A 16,191-nucleotide genomic window follows, 5' to 3' on the forward strand; every position below is an offset into this window, starting at 1 on the left:
AAAAAAAAAAAAGAAAAAACAAAAAACAAAAATTTAGCTGGACATGGTGGTGGTTGCCTGTGGTCCTGGATACTCAGGAGGCTGAGATAGGAGGATCACTTGACCCTGGGGAGGTCAAGGCTGCAGTTATTAGCCAAGATCTACCACTGCACTGTAGCCTGGGTGACAAAGCAAGACCCTGTCTCAAGGAAAATAAATCGTATATGGTTACATTTAGGTCTTAGGAATGATTTAGATTGCCTAGGAGAAATGGCAGTCTAGGACTGAGACAGTGGAAATACAAGATGTGGCCAGAGTGTCTTTTAGTATCAGCAACAAAGAAGTACTCATAAAACAAAAGGATAGGGCACATCAACGGAACACAGGAACTAACCTGAAAAAGCTCCCAACGGTCAAAGCTGGAATAATTTGAGCAAGAAAAATAATATAGCATGAATTCTTACTCAAAGTATAAAATAAGCACATGTATATGCTATAAAGGATATAAATTGATATAAAGGATTGAATTAAATATGAGGCAAAAGACAAATCTCCTATCAAATAATTTATGTACCCTTTCCATTCTGTGGAGGAGAAGCTTAATTCCTACCTCCCTTGAGGGTGGGCTAGACTTGGTGACTTGCTTCCAAAGAATAGAGTAGGTGAAAACATGGAAAACACTATCTTGGCCAAATAATGAACATTAATATCACTAGTGGTATATCATAGATACTGTGTGCCACTGATACGTGACAAGAAGAGCATGTCACCTTTGTGATGGTCTTTCCAAAGAAGCATAATCCTAGTCTCATGACAAGGAAAGCACCGATGAGCTTAGGCTGGGTGACATTTTACAGGATACCTGACTATTCAAGATCATGAAAACAAGGAAAGACTGAAAAATGAAGACCAGAGGAGTTTAGGAAGACAAGATAGCTCAACGCAGTGTGGTATCCTGCACTGGGAGCTGGAGTAGAAAGAGGACACTTGTAGAAAAGGGGCTGAAATCTATCTCAAGTCTGGAGTTTACTTCATAATAATACGCAAATGTCAATGTCTTAGTTTGGACAAATGTACCATGGAAATGTAAGGTGTTAACAATTGGGGAAACTGTGAATGAGAAGTATTTGGGACATCTCTGTACAATCTTTGCAAATTTTGTAAATCTAAAATTGTTCCAAAATAAAGTTTATTTTTAATATGGGTTGAAAAGAGTTAATTTTTAAATAATAAAAGCAAAATGTGCTTATCGTAGAAAATTTAAATAATGAAAAATACAAGGTAGAAAATGAAAACTACCCATAGTTCTACCATGCAGAGATAATGGATTATTTGAATATATTTTCCCCCTAGAATTAATTCTATGTGTGTTTCATTCAGCAAATAATTATTAGACTCTTTTGTGGTCCAGACATCTTGGTAGGTGCTAATAATACAGCAGTGAAGAAGAATGATGTGTCCTTCTTTTATGGAGCGTATGCTCTAGTGACAGAGAGTACTATTAAACAATCTCACAAAAAAAGTTACAATTGTGATATGGTAAGGGCTGTAAAGAAGCATGAATGTCAGCCAGGCACAGTGGCTCATGCCTGTAATCCTAGCACTTTGGGAGGCCAAGACAGACAGATTCCTTGAGGCCAGGAGTTGAAGGCCAGCCCAGGCAACATGGCTAAACCCCATGTCTACTAAAAATAAAAAAGTAAGCAGGTGTGGTGGTGCACACCTGTAATCCCAGCTACTTGGGAGGCTGAGGCACGAGAATTGCTTGAACCTGGGCGGCAGAGGTAGTTCAGAAAAGCGATTATAGTGTCTAGGACTATAGGTAGTGCCATTTATAAGTGGCGAGATGGCGCCACTGCATTCCAGCCAGAGTGATAGAGAGAGACTATCTCAAAAAAGTAAGTATGAATGTGAGAACATGTAAGTGAGGAAATCAGAATTGAATATGTATTATTTAAGATGAGAACTGAAAAATGAATATAAGTCAGGCATGTGAAGGAAGGAAGCAGGGCAATGGAGGTGCTAGGAGCTTGAACAGGCACAGTTGCAGGCAGAGGGAAGGAGCTTGGAGTGTTAGAGGTAAAATGGCTGGACTTTAGAGAATGATAGCTAGAAAGGGATGGACTGAGGCTGAAGAGGTAGTTAAGCAAGGTCTAAATAATACATGTAAAGTTTCTGGCACTTTTCCCCAAGAGTGGTGGGAAACCACTGAAGTTTTTTGAATAAAGGGAGTCATAAGACATTTGTAATTTTAAAAGATTATTTAGAGGCTGTGTGGGCAAATGGATTGTTAGGTGGTGAGTGTATGGAAGTAAATATCATAGTTCAGAAAAGAGATTATAGTGTCTAGGACTATAGGTAGTGATAAGAGAGTAGACAGATTCAAAACAGATTTAGGAGCAAAATCAGCCAGCTAGACTGATGGTTTTAATGTAGGATGAGGGAGTATAAGGACAAATGTTCTGTTTTTTCTAGTATATGCAGTTGGTAGTGCCATTTATAAGGCAGAGAGTTTTTAATATATAAAACATTGCCTTATGGTGCAAGAGCTTATCTTAATCATTTTTAATGGTTGCATAATAATTAGATACACAAATGTATTCCCAATTCCCAGAAATAAGACTACTTCGAGGAAGGCATTTGTTAACATCTGTTTATGTGTAGTGAATATGGTGTTTTGAAAATTAGTGGTGGAAGGCTGGGTGCGGTGGCTCATACCTGTAATCCCAGCATTTTGGGAGGCCAAAGTGGGCGGATTCTTGAGCTGACGAGCTTGAGACCAGCCTGGGCAACATGGCAAGGCCTTGTCGCTACAAAAAAATATAAAAACTTGTGGGGCTGAGGTTTGACAGTTACTGGAGCCTAGAAAGTCAAGGCTGCAGTGAGCCATGATCATGCCACTGCACTCCATCCAGCCTGGGTGACAGAGTGAGACCCTATCTGAAAAAAAAAAAAAAAAAAAAAAAAAAAAAAAAAAATTAGTGGTGGAATTGTTGATAAAGTCTAAGTGCTGATAAAACAGTTGAGTTGGTGCTTTCTGTAAATAAGAATAATGAAGCCCTTTGTTTGATATTAACTGCTGGTAAAAATCATTAATAAAACAATCCAAGAAAGGTATTTGAGGAAACATAGTATTCTCCTAAGTAGATTTGTAAGCAGAGAAATTTCCTACAGTATCAAGTTGTGGTATAGCTCTAAGGAAAGCATTCTCAGAAGAATTTGGCTTTGCTACAGAGTTTCAAAGTTTATGTTTGTGCATATTGTCTTTAGTAGATGACAGGTTGATTTTAGTTTTGTTGTTTTATCTGGCATTTTCCAATAACATTGGTAGTAATTTAATGAGTAAGACATTTGACTCTGAAGTCAAATTTGACAACATATACTCTTAAGCCAGTTGAGAAAGTATAGAATGGTAACATGGTGAATCTTTGGTAGAGTTTTTATAAGAAATACTTAAATGACGTTAACAAAACACTGCTACCGTTTAAGGGCTGTCTGTTGGGAAGAGGTCAAAGCTCTTTTAAATGGTCTACTCAGAATTATTTTTAGAAGTGAATAACTCTAAAGTTCATCTGATACTTATTCTAAGCAGGGTCATGTTCTTAATACACTTGACACTTCACATTCTGTTGCCAACTACTTTGTAAACATTTCTACACCTGTGTCTCCAGACTGCTTTAGCCAGAGCAACCTACTTAACCTCTTACGTTTAATATATGTGGAACTAGGAGATTGCCCAAATTTGTGTTTATATAAGAGTAAGGTGGGCCGGGCGCAGTGGCTCACGCCTGTAATCCCAGCACTTTGGGAGGCTAAGGCGGGTGGATCACGAGGTCAAGAGATCGAGACCATCCTGGTCAACATGGTGAAACCCCGTCTCTACTAAAAATACAAAAAATTAGCTGCGCATGGTGGCACGTACCTGTAATCCCAGCTACTCAGGAGGCTGAGGCAGGAGAATTGCGTGAACCCAGGAGGCGGAGGTTGCGGTGAGCCGAGATCGCACCATTGCACTCCAGCCTGGATAACGAGCAAAACTCCATCTCAAAAAAAAAAACAAGAGAGAGTAAGGTGATGTATTTAAGGAAGACAAATTCATACTACGTTTATGAAATGCTGTAATTCAAGATGTTATTAATGACCTAGGCAAGAAGTTGGTGTTAATAATAAACTGGTGCCTTGATAAAATTAGCCTAAGATGCCAGTGGAGAGTCAATCAAGTACTGGGAGGATATCATGAGAAAGGTCACTGGAAAGAAGTGAGCTTAGTTGTATAATATACAGAAACTGGTGATTTATGCCTCAGTTACCACCTTAATTATTGTCATTGCCTTGCAAAAAATTTTTTTTCTTCTTAAAAATGTTTCAAAGAAGGTTAACTAAAATGATTACCTCTTCACTCTACCTTTCTCACTGCACCCTAATATCATGAGGTGACAAATTAACTTCTGTGCATGTAGAATATTACCTATGAACTGTCCTTGGGAGAATTGAGAACATTTTCAAATTTCATGTTTTGTGTTGTGGTTCTGGCTAAGAATTTCTGTTGAAAAGGACTGGAGGAGTTATGTGCTAAACCTGTAAGATCATAAACTGAATACAGATACAGTCATTTCTTGGTATCTGTGAGGGATTGGCTCCAGGGCCCCCTCAGGTACCAAAGTGCATGGATTTTCAGGTCCCCTACATAAAATGACAAATGACATAGTATTTGCATATAACCTACACACATCCTCTTATATGCTTTAAATCGTCTGTAGATTGCTTATAATACCTGATACAATATAACTGTTGTATAAATAGTTGTGCCACTGTATTATTCATGGAATCATGACAAGAAAAAGATGAAGTCTGTTCATGTTCAGTACAAAACAACCATCCATTTTTATTCCCAAATATTTTCAAGCCATGGTTGATTGAATCCATGTTTGTGGAAACCACAGATGTAGAACGCCTGGTTACAGAAGTTTGATTATACATAAAATCAAAGGAAGTCTATGGAACTCTTAAACATTTCTGAAATACAGAGGAAATTCCTTGGAAGAAGCAGCACCTTACAATAAATTAGAGTCAGTTCAGTTGCTTATGAAATTTGTTATCCACAACTGATTTAGACTGTAAGTAAGATTAAACTAGAAGCATTTAGGCAGGAAAAAAAGAAAAAAATCCACTAGATATTCATAGAATTAGAGATACTTAGGATATATTTTTAACTTAAAGACTTTTGGATTGTGACATAACACATCAGAAAATGCATAAAACATAATTGTGTAGTTTAATGAGTTATTACAAAGCAAGCATTTTTGTAGCCCACCCAGGTTAAGAAAATAAAGCATAACTGTATTCCAGAAGCCTCCTGCACGTACGTTCCTAATCATAGCCCTTCCTTTCCCTCTGAAGGTAAATACTATTTTCTCTTTGTCTAATCACTTTCTTGCTTCACTTTATGGTTTGCTCATCTAAGTATGGATCCTTAAGAATATAATTTAGTCAAGCCAGAAACTGTGTGTTGAAAAAAGAAGTGTGTAATTTAGCATTGCCTGTTTTTGAAAGTTAAATAAATGGAATCATACAGAATCTATGCCTTTGTTTCTTGGTTTCACACAATGTGGCTTTCAAGAATCATGCATGTTGTTGCAGGTAGTAGCTATGTGGTTGCTCTAAACTATTACATATTAGTCTTCTTTAAATGAATTTACTACAGTTTACCTGCTTATATACTTTTGATGGATCTTTAAGCTGTTAACAGGTTTTGGTGGTTACCAACAATGCTGCTTTGAATATTATGCATGTACTTGTGCGGTACATAGGTCCTTAGGTGTCCAAATTTTATTTGTCCTGGACGTGAACTTGTTGGGTCATAGGTTATGTTTTCCATAGTGGTGTTTCAGAATATATTCAGAGCAAGAATGTATGAGAGCTTCCATTGGTTCATATTCACTAACCACTTGATATTGTCAGACTTTCAATTTTGTCAGTATGCTGGCTATGTATGGATTTTGATTATGGTTTTAATTTGCATTTTCTTTGTAGTCAAAGAGGTTTAGCATCTTTCATATCTATTGGGAAACCCTTTTCAAAGCACCAATTTGGGTCATTTGCTCATTTTTCTATTGGAGTGTCTATCTTACAGTTTTGTAGAAGTTCTTTATCTTCTAGAACAAACTTTTGGTGGAGTAAATGTGTTAATAGATATCTTCTATGGAGTGCATTTCACTCTTCTAATGGACAAATTATGAATAAATGTTCTTAGTTGTAATGTGGTCCTATATGTTAATCTTTTGCTTTATGGCCAAGGCTTTTTGTGTCTTAATTTTAAAAAAACATCACTACACTTGATATTATGAAGACATTTTTCTAAATTATGTTGTAAGAGCTTTGCCTTTTACATTTAGTTCTATAATCATCTGAGTGGGGTGTGTGCGTGTGTGTGTGTGTGTGTGTGTGTGTGTTAGAGTGTCGTTCAGTATTTTTCTATATAGTCAGTCTGTTTTGCATTACTGTGAAGGAATACTTGAGGCTGGACAATTTATAGAGATAAGAGGTTGGCCGGGCATGGTGGCTCAAGCTGTAATCCCTGCACTTTGGAAGCCCAAGGCAGTGGATCACCTGAGGTCAGAAGTTCAAAACCAACCTGGCCAACATCATAAAACCCTGTCTCTACTAAAAATACAAAAAATTAGTCAGGCATGGTGGTGGTCATCTGTAATCCCGGCTACTCAGAAGGCTGAGGCAGGAGAATCACTTGAACTTGGGGGAGCAGAGGTTGCAGGGAGCCGAGATACTTGGGTGACAGAGTGAGACTCTGTCTGGAAAAAAAAAAAAAAAACAAACAAGGTCAGGCAGGCTGTATTGGAAGCATAGTGCTTTGGTGAGGGCTTCAGGAAGCTTCCAGTCATGGTGGAAGTTGAAGTGGAAGCAGGTGTGTCACATGGTGAAGGGTAGCATGAGAGAGATGCCAGGTTCCTTTGTCGTGAACTAACAGAGCGAGAACTCACTTGTTACCATGGTGAGGGCACCAAGCCATTCAGGAAGGGTCCACCTCCATGACCCAAACACTTCCTAGTAAGCCCACTTCTAACACTGAAGATCACATTTCAACATGAGATTTGGAGACAAAACAACTAAACCGCATCAGATAGCCAGTTGTCCCAACATCAATGGCTAGAAAACAGTTTTTTACCCCCTCTTGTACAGTACCACCTCTGATGTTAGCACAGGGCCTATTCTGTATAGGAGGGTCTATTTCTAGACTCCCCATTTTGTACTATTGGCTTTTCATCCTGATAATGATCCCTTTTCTCTCCCCTTTCCCTCCCCACCTTAATCTATGTCACTTTAGGGTTACCAATCATTAGTTTTTCCAATGAATTAGTTTGCCTTTATTATTCTTTTCTATTACATATTTATTTTCTGTTTCATTAATGTTTTATTTTATTTTATTCTGCTTTGTTTGGGTTTATTTTGATGGAGTTTTTTCTGACTTCTTGAACTGGATGGTTAGCTCTTCAGTTTTAAGCCTTCTTTTCCTTTAAGTGCATTGAAAGCTATACATTTTTTTCAGATACTGTTTTGTTTCTATGCCATATGCCTTTATTATCACTATTTAGAAATCCTTTTTGACTTTTATACTGATGTCTACCTTGTGCTATAGGTTATTTGGGAGTGCAGTTTATAGTTTTGAACACATGAGGAATTTCTGGTTATGTTTTAATTGATTTATAACATTATTGCATTGTGGTTCAAGAACATGCATTACGTAATTTCAGTGTGTGGAAATTTTTGCAACTTGCATTGTGGCCCAGGAAAAAGTCAACTTTGTAAATGTTCTGTGTATGCTATAAGGATACATCATGTAAAGTTTCTGGTTATGGTCTTCTCTTCATGTCCGTTAGTAAAGTTTGTTAACCTATTAAAATAATAATTTCTTTACTGATTATTCTCCTTGTTTCTTTCTATTATTTGATAAGTGATGTGTTAAAAATTTATCTGCTGCTTCTTGTCAGTCTGTCAATTTTTGCTTTCTATACTTTGTTATCGTATGTTTAATTAGGTTATATCTTCCTGGTGAATGTTTGCTTCTCTTTATTTCTAATTATAGTTTTTTTTAAATCTTACAATCTACTTTGATATTAATAAAGCTCCCAATTTTCTTTGGATTAAAGTTTGCATCCTGAACTGTTTTTATCCTTTTTACTTTCAGCTTTTCTGCATCTGTGTGTTTTGTTGAAACTCTTGTAACTATATAGTTGAACTTTAAAATCCAATTAGGCAGCATTTAATTTTTAATCGGAGCATTTAGCTTGTTTACACTTAATGTAATTAGTGGCATATTTGGATTTAAGTATTTCTGAAATTTAGAACTCTTAGAATCTGTTTTTGCTTAGTCTTTGTATTAGCTTACGTTCATACCTGAATATATTTGAGACATTCCTTCACAAGGGATTGTTTAGGCATTAAAACATGTGGGCTGGTTTTGGTTCTGATTTTGAAAAATTGATGGTTGTGTGATGTTTTTGTTTCTGAGACAGGGTCCTGCTCTGTTGCCCTGGTTGAAGTGCAATAGTGTAATCATGGCTCACTGCAGCCTGGATCTCCAAGGCCCAAGTGATCCTCCCACTTCAGCCTCCTGAGTAACTAGGACCACAGGCATGTGCCACTACACCCAGCTAATTTTTAAAAAAAATTTTGTAGAGACAGGCTCTCCCTATGTTGCTCAGGCTGGTCTTGAACTCCTGAAGTGATCCTCCTGCCTCAGCCTCCCAGAGTGCTGGAATTACAGGCACGAGCCGCCATTCCCGGGCTTATTGTGTGATGTCTGTGAAAGCAAATTCTTTATATTTTTATTTTTATTCCTATGATATGTTATTTGGGTAGCCAGATAGCTATATTGGAAACTAAAACTTCTTATGTTTATGAGGTATGAATATTATAAAACCATTTTGTTTTTTCAGTTTATTTTCTGGCTTCTCAGTTTTAAGAATTTCCACCTCTTCTTTCTTGAGGGCTTTAATAACTTTACAACTAAATGTGTAGTTTATTGATTGTCCCCCATGAAAGCTTTGCTATATCTTTTTTTTTTTTTCCTCTGGTGCTTTTTGATATGGAGAATGACTGACAATGCAATTTAAGGCTTAGTGCCATAGAGTGTGTCCAAATGTAAACATAAAGCAGCCTGTAATAGTCCCTTCACATGCTGCTATAAAGAAATACCTGAGACTGGGTAATTTATAAAGAAAAGAAATTTAATTGGCTCACAGTTCTGCATGCTGTACAGGAAGCCTAGCATCTTCGGGGGAGGCCTCAGGAAACTTACATTTATGATGAAAGGTGAAGGAGACGCTGGCATGCCTTACACGGCTAGAGCAGGAGCAGGAAGGGCAGTGAGGTTAGTACTCCACACTTTTAAAGAACCAGATCTCCGGAGGACTCTATAATGAGACAGCACCAAAAGGATGGTGCTCAACCTGTCATTAAGGCTCCACCCCATGACCCAGTTACCTCCCTCCAGGCCCCGCCTCCAATATTGGGGATTACAGCTCAACGTGAGTTTTGGGTGGGGATACAGATCCAAACCATTTTACAAGCATATTGATGGACTGTAAGCTATGGTTTTTAACCTGCTTCTATTAATAAGTCGAGGAGTAAAGATTGTAATGTTTTATTAATGTTTATCTCATATAAGTGATTTTATTTATAAGCATTCTTTTAAAAATCTCTTTGGCTTGGTGCACTGGACAGTGTTGGGTGGGCCTGGGCAACGTTGTAAGACCCATTGCTACAAAAAAAGAAATTAAAAAATTAGGCCGTGGTGGCACACACCTGTGTCGCAGCTCCTGGGGAGGCTGAGGTGAGAGGATGGCTTGAGCCAGGAGGTTGAAGCTGCAGTACGCTATGATCATGCCACTGTACTCCAGCCTGGACATTGGAGTGAGACCCTGTCTTTAAAATAATAAATACCAATAAAAAATCTTTTCATCATAGAAGAAATTTTAAAACATTCAAAAGTATGGAGAAGAATATTGTGTACCTTTTCATCCTGGTCACTTACTTTAAGTGATTATCAATTCATGGCCAATTTTGTTTCATTTCTGCTCCCTCAATTATGTTGAAGTAAATTGGAAACACTGTATCATTTATATAAGTAGATAGATAAACATATGTATTATATATTTCTAAAAGATTAAGATTCTTTCAAAGGTCATTATTACTTTTAAAATATGAATAATTCCTTAAAATAAAATACCTTGTGTTTACCATTTCCCCAATCGTTTCTTAAAAAATTGTATTGCTGTATCTTTTAAGTCTTTTTTCAAAAATTCTGTAGGTTTTCTCTCTTTCCCTTTTTCCTTACAAAATTGTATTTGTCAAAGAAATCAGGTCATTTGTTTCCTAGTTTGGTTTTTCCTGATGACATTTTGAACTATCATTTAACATATTTCTCTGCTCCTATATTTTCTATGAATTGGTAGATCTAAAGGCAACAAAACTGCTTAAAAATTGTTTTTATTGTTTTAAAATTTAAATATTTCTAATATTGTAGATTTCTCAGATCATTACTGTTATTATAAGGGGCTTAAAGGTAGAACTGTTAAAATATTATTGTCATCTATTCTGCCTTCCTGGTTTATAGTTACAGAGACATCCCAGAGAGGTTGTGATTTATCCAGATTTCCACATCAGGTTGAGATTAGAATCTAGGGTGTGTTCAAAAGTAGAAATAACTTCTTTTGAATTTTGATGCCTCATGTGTGCTACTTGTGATTTTGGTTCTTCAGAGTTGCATCCTGAGCATTTTTCTAGAGCTATGCCTAGGAATTCTTGAATTTGTCTTCTACTCTCTTTCTACTTGGACTCCACCCTGAGTGTGATTCAGCTTTTTAATCTGGTGATAAAAAGTCTCTGTCAAAGTCCTCTTTTACCACACCTTCCAATCTACCTTGTGCTTTTCTGAATTGTGATTGGATTTAGCCTGTGTAATGATTCCTTTACTTTAAAAAAGTGGCAGCTATAGACCCCATAATCACAAGATATTTGTTTACTTCTAAAGTAAAGATATTTAGATTTTTAAATTTTTTATTAAAAATAACATTTTTAAAGATTTTTAGGTTTATTACTACAAAAGTAATATATTTGTTTAAATAGTGTGGAATTATATAAACTCTGAATATACCCTCCAACCTCTACCTTATGTTTCAGTAATAATAATTGTTAAGGGCTTGATGTGTCTTATTTGAAACTTACTACTATACAAATATAATTATATAGGTTATATATTATATATACACAAGTTTATCTTTAAAAATAATTCAAATATGCTACAAAGCTTTTACATATGAAGCATTGTCAATATTTATTTTACAGAGAGGACTTCCCTCTCTAGTGAGTGCTGTCATTTTCATTCTTTATGAGCAAATTGTACGTGAGGAAAAACAAGTTAGGAGACTGCCCAAAAGATACCAGGAATACTTGTGGATAGATTTTCTTTTTTTATGTAAAGACATAAAAAACATAAATGGTATAAAAACGAAATCCTTTACAAATGCCATATAATTATATATTTAGAAAAATTGTACGGTGGTAGAACATACAAAAGAACCACAAACTCCCAAATTTACATTGAGCTAATTTCTTAAAGTTAGCCTTTGTCAAAGCTTCCCTTGTTTAAAAAAGTTATTGGCTCAGTGTGCAGGAAGGAGTATGGAAGAAAAAATTATTGCCAAGAAAATTTGAAAATTACAGAAAATGAAGAAAAAAAGTCACCTACTATCCTATATAAATTTTAATATCTAGGGTCAGGATAAGATAGAATATTCCTGTGGCAATAATTCTAGTCTATATTCCTTTCCTGGAACCCTGTCTCCCAAATTCCAGGTGAGAGTTTATGAGAAGCTCTGTTTATCTGAGATTTAAAATACAAAAAAATTGATTCAACCTTTACAGTTTTTTAAAAAGACACCAAATAACTAAAATTTAGTACTCTATAAATTGAATAGAATTTCTGTCTTCTCTTACTGCCCTCTGAGTTTTCTCTTTCCTTCTCTCACCTCCAGTGTTCACGTAACACTTTCAGTTGGAGTGGGCCTTAGAGGTTGTCTCATTGAATACTTCAGGAAAACAAATTTTATAGAACCCTTGAGTTCTGTGGAATTGCTTCTGATGAACAGCACCTTTTTCTGTTGTTGCTGTTTAGTGACTCTGAGTGACAGGCATTTCAGGAGAATCACCCAGTCTAGAGGAATCCTCTGAGAGGTAGCTGTAAAATGTTGAGCTCTGATCTTCAGTAAGCATTGCAGGGTTTTTTTTGTTTGTTTGTTTGTTTGTTTTTTTAAATAAGAAAGTTGCTTCATTTCTGAACTTTGAATTTTATAACAATTTCTAGAAAAGTCGAGTACCTCACTGAGACATGCTGCTAAAAGTTCTTTTAAAAATTCAAACCCCTTATGAGATAAGAAAACTAGGAAGGGAATAGAGTTAGGAAAGTCTTCTGCTTAGTAAACGTTTTTTTGCATACTTCACACACACACAATAGTAAAGTTACTTAGCATATTGATAAGCTTTCTCCTCAAAAGCTGGAATGTCTTGCTAGCTAGTTCCTTCAAGAAAGGAAACGGGAAGACGCTGGAGAAGAGATTGGTGAGTGGGAGAAAACACTATTCAGCTCTTCAGTTACGCGGTTTTTAAGTCCTCAGTGAAAGGCTGCTGTATATTTGTAGGCTATGTTTTATTTTTAATAGACTTAAAACCAAGTTTCTTGAGAAACCTTTGGCATGCTGTAGTTTTTTATGGTTGTGACTCACATGGCATTATTGTATAAAACTAGTACATTCTCTCATAAAAGCACACAAACTTAAAGTGCTGCTCTCATTCTTCTGCATTAGAAATGAAAAAGGGCATTGTCTGCATTCAGAACTTCCTTTTTACATCTTTTTTCCCCTTTACATTTATCTTAAAGCCAAAAGAAATAATGTTTCTATTGTTTGATTTACCAGTTACCACTGATGCTACAGAAGCTGTATTGTGAGTGCTTTAAAATTCCCAAACCAGTTTTGTATGTTATACTTGGAGCTTAGTCATCATGAGACGTAGCAGGACCTGATTAAGAAGGCTGTTCCGCCTCTAAGCCTTGCTAGATTGTAGCCACTAGCAACCAGGCTGCAATAATTTCCCTTTGATGACATCATCCACTGTGGAAGAACCCAGTTGCTTCAGCGAGTCGAACTACAGTTCTAAACCTCATCAAATATGGCATCTCCCTTGCTTGCTGCAGCAGGGATGGAAGAAATGCCACTTTCTTTTTAAGCTAGGAAGCTTTTCTTTTCCTTTTTATTCTTCCTTTTAAAAATTCTAATCATGGATGCTTCTTCGGATCCTTATTTGCCTTATGACGGGGGAGGAGACAATATTCCCCTGAGGGAATTACATAAAAGAGGTAATACCATCCCCTTGCTGTGAATTCTCTGTTGGTATGTTTTGCATGCGGCTGGGCGGTCCTCTAGCTTAAACTGGTTCTCATTTGTCCTTTAAATACTGTAGGACGTTGTTTAGTTGCCCTGGGTTGTTAGTGAGGGGAAAATGCAACCTTCTGAATAGTTCTGTAGCCGTCCCTGATTGTTTCCTCTGTGCAGATTAGTACTGCTTCAGATCATGTCGCGCTCCGACTCCATCTTCTGCATGAAAATCTTTCTAACTATGAAAATGAATTAATCTGCTTTTACAGCCAACTAACGTCGTGTTGGTTGGCACCTAGAAAGTAATGTTTTTCTTCCTTCAGAAAACTTACATTTCCTTTAACTTACGCAGAGAAATCAGGTGCCTATGTACCATTATATTTCAGCTGCTGCCGATTACCATGTAGATTTTACACCACAAAGTAAATTTATAGCAAAAGCTCTATCTACATTTTAGAACATTTTTAAATGACAATAAAGATGTATTAATACAAAAAGATTAATTTTTATATTAATACTTTTAATATGTTTTTAAGCTGATTAACATACTACATTGTCTTCCACAGGTATCTTGGGAAATTTGATAAGATAAAACACATGTAGGGTACTTTACTAAATGTCAGAAAAAATAATAGTTAATGAATGGTTTATGAAAAGCAGAAGAGCACCCAGCCTGCCTGTAAATCTTTTGGCAGGCACTTCCTCGGTCTCCTTAAAATTAATTGCATGTTAATTACTGCCCCCCTCCTTTTTTTTTTCATTTTTGTTACATTGCTTATTCTAAAAACAGACTGGTTGAGATTTGTTGTCCTAGAAAAAAACCGAACTTCAAGAAAAATCTCTTAGTTTATGTGACTTCATTTTTGAGCCACATTAGTTTGAATTACTGCATGATATTATAAACTCACCTTATGATTTAACCCAAACTTTTATTCCTAAGTATATAAGGAAGTCATAATTTTCTCAAATATAATTAGCCTGCTTTGTTTAAAATATACTTTGTCTTCCGATAGCACTTTTTTTCAGTATTAAGTTCCACTATAAACATTATAATGTATTCAATAAATGTCTATTGGTTGTGTTGTGTCTGCTAGACACTATTTTAGGGCCTGAACAGTTATAACATTATTTATCTTGTAGTATTCTGTAGTTAGTAAAAACTTGCTTTTTACATTTTGAGAAAAGCTATGTAAGGATCATGTTACATATATGGTGCTTTCTTTTACCTAGTTGCCTTCTTAATAATATTTCAATACATGTGTATATGAATATGTTATAACATTTGGAAGAAATATCTAAAAGCATAAAGAAGAAAACAATTTCTCATAATCACGCCACCAGAGCTTTTTATTTTTTTATTCTTAATGTTACGATCATTCATAAGTTCTTCTATTTCCTGTTTTCTCATCATCAGTTTTCTGGTAAGGGTTTCTTTAAACAGGAAGCAAGGTGAATGAATAATGACTGTTCAGATGTCACATTATTTGCTAATCAGTAATTAAACTGTAAAATGAGGCAAACTATTTTTCCCATGCTGTTACAACATTTGGTTGTCAATGATGATAAACCAGAATACCTGGGCTTCAGAAATTTAATTTCCTTGTGTGGAGCTTGACAGTCCTCTACAGAACTTACTTATGAACTGTCTCAGTGTAAAATATGCAAATAATAATAAGCCAAAACTTATGTGAGGGTAAGTATGGTTACTGATATGACCAAAGCATAAGCTTTATATTTTATTATACTTTCATAAATAATCCTTTAAGAATCTTGCTTAGGATCTAAATCAGTCCCACTCTTGGCAGCCCAAATAGGTTCTTTATCCCTTGATGAGACTTAATCTAATAATATAAGCCATTGTTACTGGAAAGTAACATTATGTATTTGTAGTAGAGATAAGTCAGTTATTGCTGGACTGTACTGTATTACCTCAAACATACTGTAGTATCCTAGTGTCTATGCGTAACATGTTATTTGTTTTCCATAATTTATAAGCCATTGTCACCATGGGTCAACACAAAGGAACTGATGGAGACAGGCAGCTAACAAATCAAAAAAACTGTGAATCAGCTTCCCTGTGAGGAGGAACAGAACTATAATGATTAAAATTGATCTTCAGGCTGAGAGTGAAGAGGCAGATAAAGTATAAAATTTTGAAGGGTATCAATAAAGTAAACATGGCTCTGTTTACTAAATCCCTGAGTGCTAGAGCCAGGGATTACCTTTGTTGGGTAAATTGAATTTAATAACTACTTTTCAAGGTGAGATGGTAAAAGCTGAAGCTTCCTACTTCAGTAAATAATGTCAAGTCTGAAAGTATAAGTAGATTCAAAATAGAATATACTATTGATAGATTAGGAATTTAGATGACATTTCAGGAATAGCCATCTTTAGGGGTAGATTTCCTATATAGAAACAATCAAGCTGTCTCAAAATGTCTCCCCCTTTTTTATCAGGAAAAACTACTTGACTTATTTGGACTGTTAGTTTTACGCTTTGACTTCTTAATTTGTTCAAAATGTTTAAGTAATTTTGGAGGTCAAATTTCTTTCTTCTACCAACACTTTATAATGGAATTGATCTTTTAGGCCTGAGCCTCCCTTTACTCCATGAGGGGCCTTTAAAAATTATTTAAATATTTAATTGTTTCATCCATTCAAAGTGAGCATATCTATATCTATCTATATATAGATAGATAGATATAGATATAGTACTACTAGGTGCTGTGGAGAATTATGATAAAAATAGTAATAATAATAGC

At 35.8% G+C, this 16,191-nt stretch overlaps 1 protein-coding gene across 4 annotated transcripts in view; it reads left to right on the top strand.

The window, feature by feature from the left end:
* CLCN3 (chloride voltage-gated channel 3) overlaps positions 1–16,191 on the top strand; it is a 100,142-nt gene that overhangs the window by 24,865 nt on the left and 59,086 nt on the right. Inside the window, exon 1 of one of the 4 annotated variants that reach the window (XM_032298648.1) lies at positions 12,317–13,411. The exons of 2 other annotated variants lie outside the window; for them this stretch is intronic. In XM_032298648.1, the coding sequence (XP_032154539.1) occupies positions 13,333–13,411 (79 nt within the window). In that variant the 5' untranslated portion in view covers positions 12,317–13,332. Of the gene's footprint in view, positions 1–12,316; positions 13,412–16,191 lie in introns of those variants that run through there. One more of the 4 variants, XM_032298650.1, reaches the window with a different exon arrangement.

This window comes from Sapajus apella, unplaced genomic scaffold (genome assembly GCF_009761245.1).
Source record: "Sapajus apella isolate SASKATOON/1434 unplaced genomic scaffold, GSC_monkey_1.0 scaffold39, whole genome shotgun sequence".
Lineage (NCBI taxonomy): Eukaryota > Metazoa > Chordata > Mammalia > Primates > Cebidae > Sapajus > Sapajus apella.